This window comes from Limulus polyphemus, unplaced genomic scaffold (assembly GCF_000517525.1).
Source record: "Limulus polyphemus unplaced genomic scaffold, Limulus_polyphemus-2.1.2 Scaffold3614, whole genome shotgun sequence".
Lineage (NCBI taxonomy): Eukaryota > Metazoa > Arthropoda > Merostomata > Xiphosura > Limulidae > Limulus > Limulus polyphemus.
The window spans coordinates 31,163-50,644 of NW_013669224.1; the positions used below are offsets into that span (position 1 = coordinate 31,163).

General features: G+C 30.6%; 1 protein-coding gene across 1 annotated transcript in view; it reads left to right on the forward strand.

Annotated features, from left to right (window-relative positions):
* LOC106469690 (folliculin-interacting protein 2-like) overlaps nucleotides 1-12,817 on the forward strand; it is a 43,078-nt gene extending 30,261 nt beyond the window's left edge. Inside the window, exons 10-13 of the mRNA XM_013930198.2 lie at nucleotides 1,520-1,685; nucleotides 3,958-4,019; nucleotides 5,393-5,534; nucleotides 9,497-12,817. Coding sequence (XP_013785652.1) covers nucleotides 1,520-1,685; nucleotides 3,958-4,019; nucleotides 5,393-5,534; nucleotides 9,497-9,694 — 568 coding nt within the window. The 3' untranslated portion in view covers nucleotides 9,695-12,817. The remainder of the gene's footprint in view (nucleotides 1-1,519; nucleotides 1,686-3,957; nucleotides 4,020-5,392; nucleotides 5,535-9,496) is intronic.
* Nucleotides 12,818-19,482: the final 6,665 nt, after the last annotated feature.

The following is a 19,482-nucleotide window of genomic DNA, read 5'->3' on the forward strand; positions in this document are numbered from 1 at the left end:
GTAATCATAATATATTCTAGTATTCCTGGTTGATGTACCATAACTAGAAATGATGCTAAAAAACAACATTTAGTGGAACTCTTGACATTAAATTACACAAAGTATTTATTTTTTCTTTGTGGATGCATACCCAAATATAAGATTACTAACTTTGTAAGCATCAACAGTATAACTTATTCAAGCTGTATGTAGATATGACATTGCCAAAGTAATTTACCTTTTGTTTTTTGATGTATAGAAGATTTAATTAAAAAGTTATATTAGTGTTGGGAATAAGCACTGATAGTTGATAATTGTGTTTAAAAGCTCTTGTAAACAAATTTAGATATATTTATCACTTGAATGGTTTATGCATATAGTGCAGCGATGGTTGTTTGATTAACAATTGAAAATGAGACTGTGTTTACATACTTATTGCAGTTTGTGTGAACTTTGTAAAAATCTGTGATAAGGAATGCATATAAAGAACACAGATCATATAGACATTGCATAGGTTGGTTATGTGTTGTAGTTTGGTTTCTAATTAAGTGTAAAAAAGTCTTGAAAGATATTCAGTTTTTTAACTGTGAATGAAAGTAACAAGAAAAGAAAACAACTGCAAAGAATAATTGTAAATTTAACATGAGCTGCTCTAAACAACAGATAAACTTATACTAGTTTTCACAATTTGCTTGAGTACAAAGATGGACCAATGGTTTTATTACTATAGTGTATTTTAATTGTATATTTTGTATCCCAGCAGTAAATGATAGGTATAAACATTATAATTTAGAAGACTGCAATACTTTTTGACATAAACTTGTAGTACTTTAAAATCTTTATGTAGTCTTGAGCATGTGCCATAGGTCACTAAGGTCAGTTAGGTACATTCACTTCTAGGAACTTCATCATTTCAAATCATGAGCAATGTTTATTGGTAAAGATGTTTTTACAGAAATATTAGTAGTTTTATTGTTTTTTATTGTTATATAGTAATTTGTTGTTCTAGGTCTATCTTTTAAAGAAATGTAGCTGCATGTAGAGCTTGATTTAGTTTATATGGTGGCCTTTGTTCATTTTGTAATAGTAAAATATTTTTACTAATATAGTTTGGTTAGTATGTGAAGTTTCATACAGCTGGTATACCTGTTAATTGAACTCTGGTTATGTAATTGCCACTGTAAAACCTGCATTCAACCTCGGTATACTCCAAGTTAGTTTCATTACTACATCTCCACATAATGCTTTTTTTAGATACATTTTTCAAATGACAACTCAATAGTACATGAAATAATAAGCTTTTCTTGTGAAATTGTGATTAAGGATGCACAGCATAATCTATTTAAAGTATGTGGTTTTTGTTGATTGGACACTATAACTTATTTGTATTGGCTTTAGTAAAAATGACATAAAATCTATCTATGTTTGCCAGTAACTTTTTTTTGTTGTAGATTTATAAAAAGGTTGAGTAAGAATTGATTGTTTAGGAGATTAATACATTGTTGATGTTTATCACCTTAAATGGAATTTTACTCATCAGGTTACAAATCAAACAAGGTTGCTCCAAAGACAGTGTTCCAAGTAATTTCGGTTGGTCTCTCTTTGCTGGAGTGTCTGATCATTACATGACTGATTTTTGTCTCCAAGGTGTGAAAGGCTCAATCCAAGATTTGGACATTAGAAAGGATCTAATAACTTGTACCCAGGTAATGATACAAGTTTTATTTTCTTCGTTGAAGTTAAAATGATTCAGAGTGTTTTAAACAGATTGAATTAATATTTTTGAAAATTTTCTAAATAGGAGAACTTACTGCTATTTGGTCTTAACCCTCTCACTACAGGGTTGGTCCCAGGGATTGACCACATAACTATTTTGTGCTTGTTATAGTTTTAATACAGTAAGCATATCTTCACAAAATTTTGCAGATTATTAGTAAACATTACAAATATCAAATTTTTTATTAAGTTTTACGATTTTTTAAGTAATGATTTCCACATGCATTTTTTTATTTCGAATGTTGACTATCCAACGTACAAAGTAATTTTGATTTTAAGATGAAAAATACTTTTATGCATTGGAAAATTGTCAAATTTCACATACAAAATCTTTATGACCTCCAGCTAATTATCAATATTTTTTTTTCAGGAAAAACTTTATATTTTATCTGTTATTTTCACTATTATATCTCTGTAAGGGTTTTGTCAAGTTGACCGACCTCGTAACCACCATAAAAAAAATTAGAAAATAGATATAAATTATATTATTTTCATTCTAGAATGACTACAAGTTATAACACAAACCACAATTTTTTAGTCTAAGTAGCTTAAATCTCATAACATTATACATTTATATATATATATATATATATATGTATTATTTTTATTTTATTGACCTTTCAGTCATGTATGATTAACCGTACAGAAGTTGGAATGATGCTGTGCACGTGCATTCATGTTACCATATCCAAGAATATAAAACTGGCCTTTACAAAGTGACCTGTCTTGGCTTTGTTCTAGTGGACCAATATTTTGTAAAATATAGTTACGTTTCGGTGACAATACATTACATATGTATATATATTATTACTATTTACAAATAAGCCTTAAATTTCAGTTATTAAAGAAGTAAATAAAGAAGTGTACAGAACAATGATCTCTTCTACTTACGAACTTTGCACTCATTTGCTGCTTGCCGTAATTTGCTAAGTCTTTTCAAATTTCCCACATGTTGAGGAATCCGTGATCTGATTCATTGTGAGATGGAGACATATATTTGGTCCAGGGGTATTTCTCTGGGGGGTTATGAGGCTGCTCTTGCTGATGATCAAGAGCATTGTTGAGATAATTTGGACTTGCTTTTTCCGGCACCTTCATTTATTAGGTCGCCATCTTGCGAGGCCATTTTGGATCAGCTACCTCCTGCTCCCTTTCTTCAGTTAATCAGTCAGGTTTGTGAGGTTTTGGGGCTTCCCCAGTTGCCTTTGAGTCTACTCCTTCTTTGATGGCAGAAAGGTCTAGGGTGACTGCTGAGTTTTTTCTCCTTCACCTGATATTGCTGTTTATGCTGGGGGTTTACCACTCATTTACATGACAGGATAGCTATGCCTTGTCCCCCATGTTTATTGGAACAGCATGATTTGGCTTACCACCACCAGGAGGATGTATATTTGCATTCTTCCTTATCATCATTGGCCTCTTGACTTTCTTTGGCTCCTACTGGAAGTCAAGGTGCAACTGCTCGTCATGTGTCCCGACCTCCGGCTTCAGCTCCTCCATCTGTTGGTACTTAGAATAAATTCTAATTTGTAAGAAACTACAGACTTTGGATTTGGACATCACAAAGATCTAATTTGAACCAAAGCTGCATTAAACATATGATGTGACACACAAAAATTGATATTTAGGTGTTTTTTTTAATATTTACTATTATTTTTATTTAATATTTAAATTAAGAAAATAACAAATGTATAATACTAAAATTTGAACTATAGTCTACAATTTGATACCAAACTTATTGGCATACATTCATTAAGTAGTAGTTCAATAAAATGTTGAATGTAAGTTTACAAATGTGATGACATGCCCTTGGATCCCTGACCATAGGAAGACTCATCGAGATAGGGTTAAGTACTTCATGTCTCAGTTTTCTTTCCCAGTTCTTATTACTTGTTCAGAACAAATTTAACTAGACTTTTTCAATTTTAGATAAGTGATGGTCCTAAATGGATTTCATATTCAGATATAACCACTTAATTCATCTGCAGTATCATTAATAAAATGTTATAATCTTTATGGAAGGTTTGTGAAAGTAATGTTGTTTCAAACCAAAAGAAGTTATAGATTTAATAGATTTTGAAAGTTTAAGAATCAAATTATATGTATGAGATACTGGAAAAAAAGTTGTTTTAAAATACAAATTTAATAAAAGAAGACACAACAACCATCCATAAAATACATTTTTTTTTTCTCTGCCATCAGGCTTCTGTACTTGGTGATCCAGTTGCTGAAACAGTCTGTATTTTAGCTGACACAGATCAGTGGTAAGTTTTAAAAAAAACAAAAAGACATTTAAGTCATTGTCATAAGTAGGTATTTAATAATTAGCATATAGGTTTACAAGTTGTTTTTATTAATGTAGAATTTTAGTTGGTTCAATAGCTTACAAATTCATTTTTTGGGCTATTCAAATAAAATGAATGGGATATCATGTAGTCCATTAAACTTGGTACAATTTTTCTATATTGGCTTGATATCATTGAAAATTTTATGAGAATTTAATATTGAATGTATCAGTGAGACTAAACTTTCTCACTCGGTTTGCTAAAATTCATTGGAGATTTTAAAATTACTTGCAATTTGATCGGTCAGCTACAATAATAAAATATCAATTTTTTTCTTCCTGTTGCATGTTTCATAAATCTAAACCAGTGTTATTGTTGTGTAATCAGAAAGTTTATCTGTTTTTTTTCTCATTTTTGGTAAATTTAGTTATGATTCTCATGAAATTATTTTCAGTTGATTTTTTCTGTATTTTACAGAATTCACCCACTGAACTAAGATGTGGAACTTGATGTGCTATTTATTTTAAAACATTCTTATTCTTGTGGTTGAAGATATTTAAGATCCTTTTATATAAATTTAGACAAACTACATGTGTTATATTTTATTTTGTTTGTTTGTTTATTTCATATAGAGAATTATTAGTTACTTAAGCCTTACAGTTCCACTTACATTATTCTGATTTGAGCAGTAATTTCTTTATTTTTAAACCACTATCAAGAACACTAAGGAGCATAGTGCATCTCTTGTAGAATATTATGCCCATTCAGTCTATTAGTTAATTCACACTTTTACTACTTTCTTTACTTGCAAAATTTTGGTTTGTTCACTGGAGTTTGAACTTGGATTCCTAAGTAATTAGTTAATTTGCATTACTCTGTGGTATAAAGTCATTAAGCAATGTGTGTGTGTATACGTATATATATATATATATTTATTTATTTATTTATATTTAAAAATTACTTCTACAAAAACAGAAATAATAATTTTTCTTTCTGTCTGGTATTGCTTTATAGCTCAGGTGAGACTACAATTATAAATAATGATAGAACTTCATAGCATAAACCAAAATAGAGTGCAATTTAACCATTTTATCCTTGCTGTTATCTTAGTGATTTCACAAAAATATGGCAAAATTCTATTAAAAATGATTATTTGTCATTGCTTTGCTGAAGAAAGTAAAGTTTAATATTTGTCTATTATGAGTGGGAGAGTAGTGTCTTTATTTTTATGTGTAGAAACAGTCTCTTTCTGTCCATTCACTTATAAGTTTCAAATCATGCTGATTTATTTAGTCTCCTTTAAAATACACCTTTACCAATAATTGATACATTGTGTGATTTATATATGATAGGAGTGTACGCTTAGTTTCAAGTAATCGACAGGAAGGAGACAAAACAGGATCTTGCAGTATACGTGTTGGCATGTCCCCAATTGTTTCAGGAATGTGTGAATCTCTGGTACATATGTGCAAGTTGAAGCTGTCGCCTGAGTTTGTAAGTATGGTTTTTATGCAGATTTTTGTATTTCTTATCAGACCACTAGTGGGTAGCTTGTAGTGCTGCAAACTGGAAGGCTCAGACCGTAATATGCTGCTGACTTGGTGTCTGTGATATGCCCTTTAAGCCCATTTAATACATAAGGCACCATTCAGTTGAAAATACCATTACTAGTTTATTCCTAACCAATCAGAGTATTTCATTTTTACTTACATATTGTACAGTTTGTTTATTTATGCTAAAACATAAAGGACTTCCACACAAGTAGAGCTCTATTGTCTATCTAATTCAGTTTGCAAACAGCAATATGTAAGAGATGCAGCTTTTTTTTATGAGTATTTTTAGCCTGTTTTGTATTAAGACTATGGGTGAGAACGACATCTGACGTTTTGGGTATCCAGGGGTGGGTCATGAGAGCTATATGAATTTGAAGCAAAAATGTACATAGTCTTTATATTCTGTTAGTTATCACTTCTGTATTCTTACCAATTGGTGAATGATCTAACTAAGCTCTCAGACTATTTTTACTATTACAGTATGCTTTTGTTTAACATTTAATGAAAGATTTATATATTGAAATATGGTGAAAATTATTTAGAGGCAGTGTGGATCAAAAGTGAGAGAACTTTATTTATAAGAACAGTTCCATGAAAAACAAATCAGATGGGATTGGTAGCAAAATTTATTTAGAAAGTAGATTTTCCACAAAAAGCTCTGCATGTGTTATGTAAAAGGGTTGTGCAGCTGTTGAAAACATTCAGCAACTAAAAAAAGTATATAAACTTTGTGAAGCTACAAAACAAAAAACATCTTGCATCAGGTGTATCCTAGTCTGAGCAATTTTGGCAAGTTTTAAAAATTCTATGATTATATCTGCCATAAGTGGACCTTAACAACAGTCAGCACCACATCAAAATATGCAATTTCATGTCTAGGTATTAAGTTTTATCATATCAACTTGTCAGCATTTGAAAGTGTTTCACTCTGATCCCCTTCCAGCTTAGCCCTAAACCTGGCGATTGCCCCCCCCCCCAGTCTTTTTCAAACTTCTGTTCTTTTTATTTCCATCTCTGAAGTTAACCTAAATATTTTACTATCAACTTTCCATGATGTTTAATTTTTTCATGTACACTGTTTTGTTTGTTTTTTTAAGTTGGAAAAAATAAGATTAGTGACTATAAATAGATGTTTGTGTTTACAGGATAGCAACTTCTCTTATCTGTCAACTCAAAGTAGTCTTATAGTACATCTTACTTCTAGTGTTCCAAATTTAATAAAGCCATTTTGCAATAATATTTTTGTGTATTATAATTGTTTAATAAACATTTTAATGATTTTTTTTTGTATGTCAGTTTAGTGAAAGTGATTCCATTTCAGTTTCTTTTCCAAGAATAATTTTGTCTGATCATTTTCTGGGAAAGTAGTAACTTTTGAACAAAGACTCTTTCAAACTGTTTATCCAAAGCTTATAAAAGAAACATTCTCTAACATAAATTACTTGGAGATTAATTATAACCCAGTAAAATTGTAAGTTCAGAGTTATGCTTGAAATGTAATTGTTGAATTGATACTTGATTGATAAATATACTCAGATATTATGCCAGCAGTATTATTCTACGGGGTGAAGAATGAGAAACTTTTTCATTGATAGCTAAATACTTTAAATAAAAGTAGGACATATTTTCAAAGAAGTAGTACATGGTCATAGTCTTGAGACTTAGCTAACAGAACTAGCTGGAGATTTTTTAATCACCTGTTTAATTTACTTAATTGAACTTAAAATGTTTGGAGAAATTCATGAAAGTCAAAATTATCTAATTAGAAAAAAGTGAAAAAAACATAGCAGTTCTTTACTTGTAATATAATAACTTTGTAATATGTATATCTTTGCTTAAACCTGCAAAGGGAAATGTAAAATCAGTTGTCAAAGAAACAAGAAGACACAATTTAACCAAGCTGTGTGTTTTCTACTGATTGTCAAATAGGATGTTCGATTATTTTTTATTTTAATTTTCAGTCATATTGAATTATTACTTTGTGCAAGTCTTCGCAGATAGCTTTATGATGAAAGTCTAGTGGGTATACATACCTGATTGAGTAATGTATTCAAAAATGTTTTGAGTACTATCTCTTGCATTTGACTTAATGGAGAACCAGAAATATGATTCCTTCAGTCTGCAGAGTCTAATTGCCCTTCTTTTTGTCCAAGATGTGGTGAAATTTGTTATGCATCTCACTCCAGAGGAAATGTGAACACTTCTGCCATTTTTGGTATTTTGTGGGTGACTTTTGGCATTATTGGGTTCATTTCTTTCTCTATTAAATGTTTGGGATAACAGTACACTTGTAAATTTCATTTTCAAAGTAAAATGTTTTTAAATATGTAATGAAATTATCACATTGTGTGTTATCATCTGTTTTTATATCATTCCTTTTGTTGGTAAATTCATATGATATTCCTGGGAGGTTTTCATGCCAAGGTAGCAAAAGGAATATGTAGTGGACTTGTGAAGTCCATGATTGGCTTTGGCTATTAATAATCGTTTTAAATGACATTTTCAACTGGATTAGTGAGCACCTTTTAGGTGTCAAGTGCACACTTGCATGCAAAAGGAATTTCAAAAGTTAGGTAAAAACAGTCATTCTAACTATTTTAACAATGTGTTTTACTCAAAAGTATTTTATTTTGTGATCTTGTTATATATATTAAATGGAACTTGCAAAGAAAAAAAAAACAATTCCAAACTTCCAGTTCTACCCTTTTTTTTAGGGTCTTTGCCTGTAAATAACACACATTGATTTTGTAGAATTTTCCTGCATCTACCAAAACATAGATACTATCATCCCTTGAGAAAATAATTTTAAAGATTGTGTATCTTACATGATTTTTCTTCTTTCATTCTTGTTCCCAACCTTTTATGAACAGTTATTAGGAAATTTCAGCTATGAAATTATATACAGGCAGAGTTTAAGCACCATTGGATAGAGCAGATTATAAACTATTTATATGTCAATAAAATGGTATGAGAACTAATTTATGATTTTGTGGGAAAGCAAGAAAACCTAGGTCTTGCAAAGAACAACAATAAAATATGGGAAGTGTTGAAGGCTTAAAAATAAACCAAATGTTTGTAGTTTCTTTAGATGTTTTCTTATATGACAAGACATCAAATAAGACTACTTAGGTTTAGAGAGAATTGTAGGTGGTGGTAAAATATGTTGATAACTCAGATCCTTATCTATTGAATACTGTTGTTACATTTATCATACTCAAACAATGCACATGAATGAAATAACTAAAAATGTATTGAAAAGAAAGCTTATTTAGTAGATCTAAATTAATTTTGATAAAGAATATTGTTAACAAAAAATATTTTACCTAGTCTGATCTAAAGCTATTTTGAAAGGTCAAGTTCTATGTCACCAATAAATATTTTTCCTGTGCTGTTTCCTTTTCTTATCACTTATAGCTGGAAGTGGTGAATGCTACAATAAGCAAAACAAAGTATCAAAAGAAATACATTAACAAAAATCAATCAAAATGAGACTGACTGTTTATATAATATAAAAGAAACTTCTGACCAACAACAACAAAAAAAGTCAGTTTTTTTTGGGGTTTTTTCTAAACAATGTCTCACAATGAAACTGGAGATTTCACAAAATAAATAATGATAGAAAAACTAAATTAAATCATATGAATGTTTTTAAAGCTGAATATTATTTAGAAAGTTTGTTCTATGTTTCATGCAAATTTTTTAAGTATTTCCACTGTGACAAGGAAAAAATCAAGGGATATCAGCAACACTCCCTCAATCCAGAAAGAGTTAATATACAAATTCTCTGTAAGGCAGCATCAAAACTATCTGTACCTGCTAATTAAATATAACACTATTTGATGCAAGAGATGGTTATTAGCTTATAAATAGATTTTGAAAATGTTATTTTTATTCTTCTTTTAGTGCTTGATGCATCTGGAAGATAAGCTTCAAGAACTCTATATACGGAGTAAGTCATTAGGTTCATATCTTGCAGACAATAGATCTCCTGATAATCTGGATGATGCTGTAGCAGTTCTTGGGTTTGACCGTAACGATTTACCCCTTCTCATGTCTGTGGCCTTAACTCATGCTCCACAGTGTGATAAACCTACATGTTGATATTGATAAATCAGCATTTTTGAAGAAACAAAGAAGTGGTTTATACTGGTTTACAGAAGATTCGGGATGTTTGCCTATTTCATGTACTAAACCAAGAGGAGAAGAAGTAGGCCTTGTTTAGTTTATTGCAGTTGAGATAATTATGCTATACAGAGCTGTCCAAATGAATTAAACAAAATTATGAAATAGTTACAAGAGGTTATTTTATATTCAGAAGATATTTGTTAAAGTCTACTCCTGTCTTGTGTGCCATGTTTTTTTTTTTTGTGTGTGTTTACTTTTTATCTTTAGCACTTAAAGGAAGATGATTTACTGAGTGTTTCATGAGTTAATAACATCTGTACTTTTCAACTAACCTGTTACTATATGCTTCTGGAAAATCAGACTGTCATCATACTAAATATATTCAGATGTTGGTTCAATAATTTAATAACTATAGGTTAACAGTGCAGTTTCGTGAGTTAAAAATTAACTAATCATAGATAGGGTGTTTTTAAATCTAATTGAGAATAGAGACTTGGTTGTTTGACATTTTAAGTGATGCAGTAAAATCACACTAAAATCTACTTTGGCATATTTAGTATGCCTGTAACTCAGTTTTATTTTCTTCATTTCAGTGGATTTGAGACTAAGGGTAGTTGAATTTATATATATATATTAAGGACTAGTTTTTTCTAATAATTACTTGTAGTTTTTATGTATTTTGTATCTTTAAAGTTTTTACTTAAACAGCTTTTTAGCATTTACTTCTGAATTTGCAAAATTTGATGTTAATTTTGAGAATATAAAGTGTTTGTGTCAGTGTTGAAACCAGAAGAAAACAGTGTATCAATTCCACAGTTCACTTAAATGTGTTGGCGATGAGTAAGTCGGAGATGATAAAATCAGGAGTGGAGATAGAGATAATTTTCTTCACCTATGTTGAAAATGAGGAAACAACTGTAAATTTATTGATCATTTGAAACACAGGAGACAAAAATCCAGACCAATGATGAATATTATTTTAAAACAAGAGAGAAACTTTACTACAAATCTATTGATAATTTGAAACACAGGAGACTAGTATCCAGAAAATGAAGAAAAAGTTACCTTCATCCTTGTTAACAGTAAGGAATACTGCATATTTTAAAATAAGAGCATTTACAACAAAAGGGTAGAGGAAATCCTAAATGTAAGATATAGTTAACTGTAAAATGTTATGTTGTGAAATACAGAAGAAAAAAGGATTGAAGTTACAAGTAAACTACAGATGCACTGATAGTGAAAAATAGAGGAAAAGAAAGGTGTGAAAGACATATTTAATTGCAATTTGTTAGACAAAATCCTTTATTTATATTCATATGACAACCTCAAGAAGTCTTACTTTTTTACTCTTTGGATTATTTGAACTCGTGATAAGGTAGATTGCTGCTTCACAATTGTAGTATATTTTCTGTTATTATTATACTTTTAGTCCAACCCAATGCTTGCCATCTCACAAGTTCTAGCTTGAAAGTGTCTTTTTTTATAAAATAATTTTGCTTAGAGACCCTAAATTATGCAAAAATGTATCTAAATTTCTTTTACAAATCATTATTGAGTTATGAATATTTAAAGAAGTTATGATAAGTGAGATAGTTTGAGTATTATTTTCTGTTCTGTATTATGATAAGTTTTCATATTAAATCTTTAAATGCACTATTTAGTATCATTACTTACATATTTATTTCTCTTTTAACATAAGTAGTTCAGATCATGTTTTTTTCCCTTGAATATGATTAGCAAAGTAATAATATCAAAGTTTGTTATTACACTTTGAAGTTTGTGAAAATCTTTTCATGAGATATGGCCTGTGCTTGTAAGTTTCATATGAAACACTGGATAAAAATTTCTCATTCAATATAACATATTGAAAAACTTAATGTTTGATAGATATTATGTTAAGAAAAATACCAATTAGTTTTTTGATTGTTATATCTCCTTTATCCTTAATGTTTATTAAAACCTTGGTCCACTCTCTCACCAAAATATAAATCGAAGTCTTTTTTACGGAGATGGTGATTTTCACTGTCCCATCTGTGCACGTGTAACCCTGGTTGTGAATTAATTTAACTATTTATGTACTTGAAACTCTGATTAGTTAATTTTCTAAACTTGCTTTACTGCCGTTGTTAACATTGGGTGTTGTATTAGACTTGTGCTTGCAAAAAAAACCTTTGTTGGCTAACAATGTTTTTCTTCGTGAACTTAAGTAACTTATTATTTATTTTTCTTAATTAATGACTTTGCTAATTTTGGTGACAATTTCTGTTTTTGGATATGTTTTGACCACAAGTTGTGATGCTACAGTATTTTTTCCTTCTTTATAAATAACTTGGACTATATTTACTCAAACAAAAGTTAAATACAGAAAAATATTTAATTATGGTAATGACTCCAATATGATATTTTTAGTTTATTTGATTTTGTAACTCCAACTTGTTCCCATTGTCTACATTGTGATACTTCTGCTTTGAATTCATATACATGCTAAACATGTTTGTTTTATTTGCAAAAAAAGAAAAAAAATTAATTGATATGTATGAAACAAGGTTGTCAAAGTAGGACCCTATTACAAATCTATTTTAGCAAATTTAAGTAAAAATTAATAAGCATGTATTCTATATACTTCAAAAATTATTTTGGTTAAAATGATGTAGTTACTAGCCTGTACAGTGCAAAATCAAACAATAATCTTTTCATATTTCTGTATAAAACAAGAAATAAGAGAAAAACTGTGATCAGATATCAAGGTGTTGGTTTTATTTCCATACAATCTTTGATAGTTGTTTTGGTTTAATTCTCTCAGGCCCCAAGGGACCTTACAGATAACAGGGGTTGTTAGTAACTTTTGTGTCTCTTCACCTCACTTTGATGGTGTGTATGTGTGTTACTTATCTGTTTATAAAGCATGATTTCAGATATACATTAATATATAAAATATTTCAGTATATATCATATCTAAAAAATTGTCTACATATCTTACAAGCTAGTAACTATTTTTTATTGCAGTTTATATATAACGATCTAATTGTGATAATGATAAGTAAGTATAAGTAAAAATAATTGTATTTTTTAGGAATTGCTAAGATATTTACTATGTAAAATATTTGAGTCATTTATTTTCGTTTAGTTAAAAATATACTTTTTTTTTCTGAGTTAGGTTCTTTGGCATTATTTTGATATAATTCTTATTGAATGGAGAGTGTTAGAGCATCTTTTAGTATTAACCATACACAAATTTACTTTTAAGCCGAGATAAGTGTATTGTTTTATAAGCTACAGTTGCCTAATAAAATGTGATATGATACACATGTTAATTGTTGATCAATAAAAAACTCAAACAGCAAGTTTAATTGTTAATAATGTTACTAAACAGGGCAAGTTTATTAGATACAACCTTTTTTTTTTTCCATGTGTGTTCCTAATTAAGTAACATAGGGATCATATACCAATACTGCCATCAATTTGAGTTTTCATTCACCAGTAATTAACATTTGTATAGTTTGAATTTTTTTTTCTGGCTTTGCACTAGAATCTGTTACCAGCCTTAATATCTTGTATGCAAATGTTTTACATAATTATATGTACCTCTAATTGTGTGACGAAATGTTTAGCAACTTAATTCCTGCCATAGTTACATCTACTAAAATATATATTATTTAGTGACTTTTGTACATGAAGAAAATATGAACTCTTAGAAAGTTAAAAACACTGCTTTCAATTATTTTAACCCAAAAGTATGTGACTGTGATATAATTACTTTAAAGAAATATAAGCAAAACATTTGTTTTAACCTATTTTTTTATTAGGGAGTTAACATAAAAAAAGTACTATTTTTTATCTTTTGAAAACTTTTTCTTTAATTCAGGTTTTTGTAAAGTTAGTGTTCTTTTCTTTATCGTCATTTTCTTGGCCACATCCATCATTTTACATATACTGAGTCTTGGATTACCCTATCAAATGTTCTGTTTCAACCATTCCAGTAACAATGTATCAAAAAGATATTCCAGATATTACTCAAATATTTAATGTATGTTTGCTATTTAAGTTTCCTCGAACTGTGCAACATGTAGAAATATAGCTCTGGCAATTTATTTAATTATTTTTTTAAATTGTTATTGGTGTTTTCTAGTATATAACCTACATTCCTTTAAAATACATGAAATAAATATATTTTAACATGATATACAGTTATTATACTTTTTTTTTGAATAATGATAAAACTACGAATATGTAATTGCATAGTTTACATGATGTAGATTGAAGACAGTGGGAATTCTTTTTTTTTTTTTTTTGTTAATGGATGTTTAAAAGCTTCTTGGACTGCAAATTGAAAGTTTAAAGCTTAAATTTTCAAAGCAAATTTAAAGAGTTGTGCTTCTTACAAACATAGCATTGCTTTTAGACCTTGGCTGATTCTGGCACAGTACAACTGAAATCTGCCGAGGAGTTCGGAGTGCATAACATTTGTGTATTACTTATTGGTTACTGAAGGATATTTTCCAAAATGTGATGTAATGAGAATATTAGGTGACTTAAAATCTAATACTTTGATGTCATTGTCTTCCTCAGGGTGTTAAAATCAGTATGTTACTGTCAGATTAATACGTACAGCTTACTTTTTTAGATGTTATCAAATGTTGATGGCATATTTTGTGAATATTGCACTTCCTACTTTGTACAGTTTTTAAATACACATATCAACATATCATTATATGTATTTAAAAGTATGTATAGTCCTATTTTCATAGTTTAATGTATCAAGTGCAATAAAATATATTTTTTGGCATCAGTAAAATATTTTTCAGTGTTTAATATTATGCAGACGTGTGTATATATATATATATATATATCATGAAACAAGAAGTATTGATCAAACAGAAAAAAAACTACACAAAAAAAACGTGTATTCTTCACGTAGTATCATGTAACCCAATCAATTGACTCGTATACAATGTATACAGTAGTTACTTGGGACAAACAGGTACAAAATTACACAGAGAACACCATATGGTAGTTATGTTGTTCTTTAACTGATGATGAAACGATATAGAGAGTTTGCTGTGTTGTGATTAACAAAGTCTTTATTAACACTTGTAGAGAATTTACGCATATTCAATAATATTAACATTACACAGAAAATTTCACTTGAATTTCCAGTGACAATAACACTAGGTATAAAGTTGATTCGTTGGTTTACAGTGACATCAGCAAATTTGGAATGTTGAGTGTTCTAGTTTCAAAACACACTTCAAAAAATGACTTGGTTTTCAGAAAATATTGCTTATAGAAATTATATTTTACGTTGAGTTTTGGAAGTTTGAGTCTCAAGTTTCAGAAAAATTATAACGGAGCTACCGGGAATTCAGAATGCAACTTACCAGTAACTTTTTATCCTATTACTTATCGCGGCTTGATAAGAAACAAACTTGGATGCAGTTTTAATAAAGTAGTGTAGCAAAACATTAAACCCTAAAAAACATGTCTTTTATTAGCGATGATGAAATAATTAGTATTGAAAAAGCCCTAAAATACCTGCCTTTTAGATGAGGAAATAATGAATGACGAAAAAATCTGAAAATGTTGTATTTTATTATTATATGCAAAGTCGAGTGAATGTTCTATTTATGAATTGAAAACAAACTTTAATAAATGAGCAATTACAACTGTACCAGTAATTATACTTATAAGAACAGCATAAAAATAAATCATAATTTCGTATTTGAAATCAAAATCGAGGATACTGCAACACAGCAAGCATATGATATCACTGCATCGGTGACCAGTAAAGGACAGTGCGTGCTTAAGCCTACAAGCTTTGGTTGGGGTCGACCCTCATAGCAAAGCATGTTATCAGCAATCCTATTCTATAACTGAAGTTGCACTGATTATACATAGTCATCTGACAGTTATGATCATTTCAGACTCAACGCTTATAGCATAGCTTGTTATAAGTAATTCTATCCTATAACTGAAGTTGCAATTATTATACCTAATGATCTTCCATATGTGTTAGGAAAAAATGCAGTTTCTAAGCTCCTAAAAATATCTAAGGGAAATTTATTGATAACATAGAGCTTGACACTTTTATTTGATACGTTAGAAACCATGAATTCGATAATAACTGTCTGTGTCACATAATTTCAACATAGCTACTTACCACTGGTCCAGATCAGTCTGGATCGAACTGGGTCTGACTATTTCAAACCAATCGGATCCAGTATGACCCCAAACAGTTTCATTATCTGGTCTGATGTGGACTGGTCGAAACGGGTCTCTAACGTGGATGTATGCATCAATTATAACCTAGTTTCAGGTTTATGCATACAGTTATTCACTTGCATAAAGATATTTGTTTTAAAGAATGCCCTGATACACGCAGAGAAAAGGATGGGCGTAATATATTGGTGTAATTATTATTAGTGTTTATGCATGTGTGGATATGGTTCTGATCTCCTAAACTAATATGTATTATTATTGGGAAAATAGCGAGAATGCCCAAATGGTGATTCAAGGCAATTTAACCCTAAAAATTACCGACTTATTTTATCCTTGTTTAATACCAGTGTGGTTCAACCACATATTGCATAATGGTAGGTAATTTTATTCTTTTGCTTGTTATAACACTTAGTGCAAGACATGACCAAAACAATCGGGTTAAGCGAAGTCACATATTTTATGAATGAAATACGCAGAGAATCCCAATGGCATTGTAGTATTAGTCAAGGTATTTTCTTAAAACAGTTTTTTGTATGAATCCTATGTTAAGTATTCTATAGCCAACAAAACCATGGACCCACAGCAATTTCGTGCATAAGCAGTTCAGAAAAATGTGTTTACAACACTGAATTTACAGTAAATGTATCGTATCTGTTTAATTAACATGACTGCACTGTCTTCAGTGGCGTATGCTAGAGAGATTAATTACAGTATTAGCTTATTTATCTTCACAATTCATTTACAATAATAAGCAAACGAGAATCAGACGACTCGTTTTTATGCCCTTATATTCGTTTTACGATAAGCATAGCTGTTACGAACGTGTATGTAAAGTCGTGTAGACCAGTGATTCTCAATGTGGGCCATATGGCCCCCCAGGAAGCCACGCCATTTTTCTAAGGGGCCACAGTAAATTCTGAGTGGGCCACCGAAACTTCACTGCCAGAATAAAATATTTCAACAACCCAAGCTCGATTCAAACGTGACAAATATTATATCTGGATTAGTAGTGAAATAGCTAATAAGTTTCCTCAGCTCTGGGAGAAGGCAAAGTTGTATTTTATCGCTTTTCCCATATTTTATTTGGTTTTAGTCGGGTGAATTATTTGCTATATAAAATACGTAACCTCCTTGATGTTGTGAAGAGAGATGAACTTCGCTTATCACTGACCACACTACAACCGGACATTCAAAAACTTTCAAGTGTTCATGAGGCCCAAGGATCACACTGAATGAAATGTTAATGATTAACAGAATATTTTTACTTGTATAAGTAAACATTATGTTATAAACAAAATATTTAAAAACAATACAATATTGTAAAAATAATATTATAAATCAACAATGTGGAAATAAAGTAACTTTTTTCCTAAGTAACGGCGTCTACGAGGGGGTGGGGGCACAGAGATAAATCAAATTCAAAAGGGAGCCACGAGCAAAAATAGGTTGAGAAACACTGGTCTAAACAATTATCAAATTGTGTTGCCTTAAGCCCCACAGTTTATTTTAGGTTGCTTAGATCAGAATGCTCGTACAAACAGGGTATCATAACTTGTTGGATAGTTTGTTTGTTTGTTTTTTAATTATGCACAAAGCTACACAAGGGCTATCTGTGCTCTGCCCACCACGGGTATCGAAACCCGGTTTCTAGCGTTGTAAGTCTGCAGACATGCCGCTGTGCCACTGGGGGGGGGAGGGTTGTTGGATAGAAGTATCTCTTTTTAGATGCGACTAACCATTTATTAGATAATACGTGAAAAAGTGAAATATATTGTATAAATATGAAGCTAGCTTATCAAAATTGATTTTGAATAATTTGCTCAAACAACTTTTTACTAAGCAATTTATAAAACACTAATATAAAAACGATCTAAAGGTATTAAAATAATAATACACAAAGTTAAAATCGATACACAATTAAATGCGGACTTTACACGTTTCGACGTTTATCATGTCATCTTCAGGAATGAACTTGCAAGACTTAAGTGTCATATTTATTTCTTTTTAGCTATATCATGTGACCCGTGTGTAAATTTACATTTCTGCATAAATTTCAGAGAAGGTCCCACCACATTCTTGCACAAATATTTGCCGGACCTTCGTCTAATTTTAATAATTCATAATATTTTTTAACTTTATTATTTCTAAGGATTCGCGAATATTACTGACTCTAATGCTTTTTAATTGAGCCAATATTAGTTTTTTTCCCCCATAATATCTTATGTTGGATGGAAGAAAGCAGATGGCTGTTACAAATGGAGTTCAGTCAAACTGGATTAATGTCACAAATGGGGTACCTCAGGGATCAGTCTTAGAACCTTTTCTCTTTTTGATTTACATCAATGGGTGTTGCTAGCTGTGAAGAGGATGCTGCTGATTTACAAAATGATTTAGATCATTTAGTGAGTTGGGCAAATAAATGGCAGATGGGTTTTAATTATAATAGATGGAAGATAATGCATGTGGGTTATCATAATTTGAATTATAAGTGTACTTTGGATGCCATGAAAGAAAGGGATCTTGATGTAACAGTTGATCAGTCTCTTAAGCCATCCAAGCAGTGTGATTTCGCTAGTGGTAGGACAAATAGGATCTTGGATTGTATCTACAGAAATATTGAATATAAGTCTAAAGAGGTTATAATTTCATTTTATCATACAGGTCACTGGTTAGGCCACATTTGAAGTATTGTGTTCAACTTTGGGCTCTTTACATTAGGAAGGACATTGGATTGTTGGAAAGGATTCAGAGGAGGGTTACTAGAATGGTACCTGGGATTGAGGGGTTGTCATATGAGAATAGATTAAGATCTCTGAGATTGTTTTCCCCTTGAAAAAAGAAGAGTTAGAGGGGATCCAGTTGAGGTGTTTAAGATTGTAAAGGGAATTGATAATGTTGGTGCATCATCATTTTTCATATGTAACAGCGAGAATAGTAGGCCTAGGGAACACAAATATAAATTTTATCAACGTAGGAGTAATCTTCAGCTAAGAAAGTTTTATTTTTCTAACAGGTTGGTTGGCCTTTAGATGTTGTGGAAGCAGTAAATTTAAGTGAGTTTAAGAGAAAGCTTGATAACTATAAGAATGATAAGGGCTGGTTTTGAGAGTTTATTTATTTATTTAATAGTTTTAGTTTAGTTTAGACTTTAGAGGATGTGACAACCGAGATGAACCAATGGGTCCCTTGTTGTCCCTAAACATGTTATGTTGAATGTTAAAGAGGAAATAAGTAAATTCATTATCGTAACGTCGACTGTACCTAGCATTATTTTTATCAAATAATCCAAAAGAGTCCACCCAACGTGTTCACTCATTGGGTGGATATTTTTAATAGGGTTATATTTGATATAAAAATATAGTGTTGCGTCAGCGAGGTCACGTGACTAGTATCACGCCACGTCCTTCTCGAATCTTCGTGAATTGTCGGGAGACTACTAGATTGTGGGTAGTCTGGTATATATAAGATGGTCACAACGTGACGGAACAAGGATTAATTGAACTGCAGTCAGAGATTATGTAATTGAACTGAGTATCGTCGAGCACGAG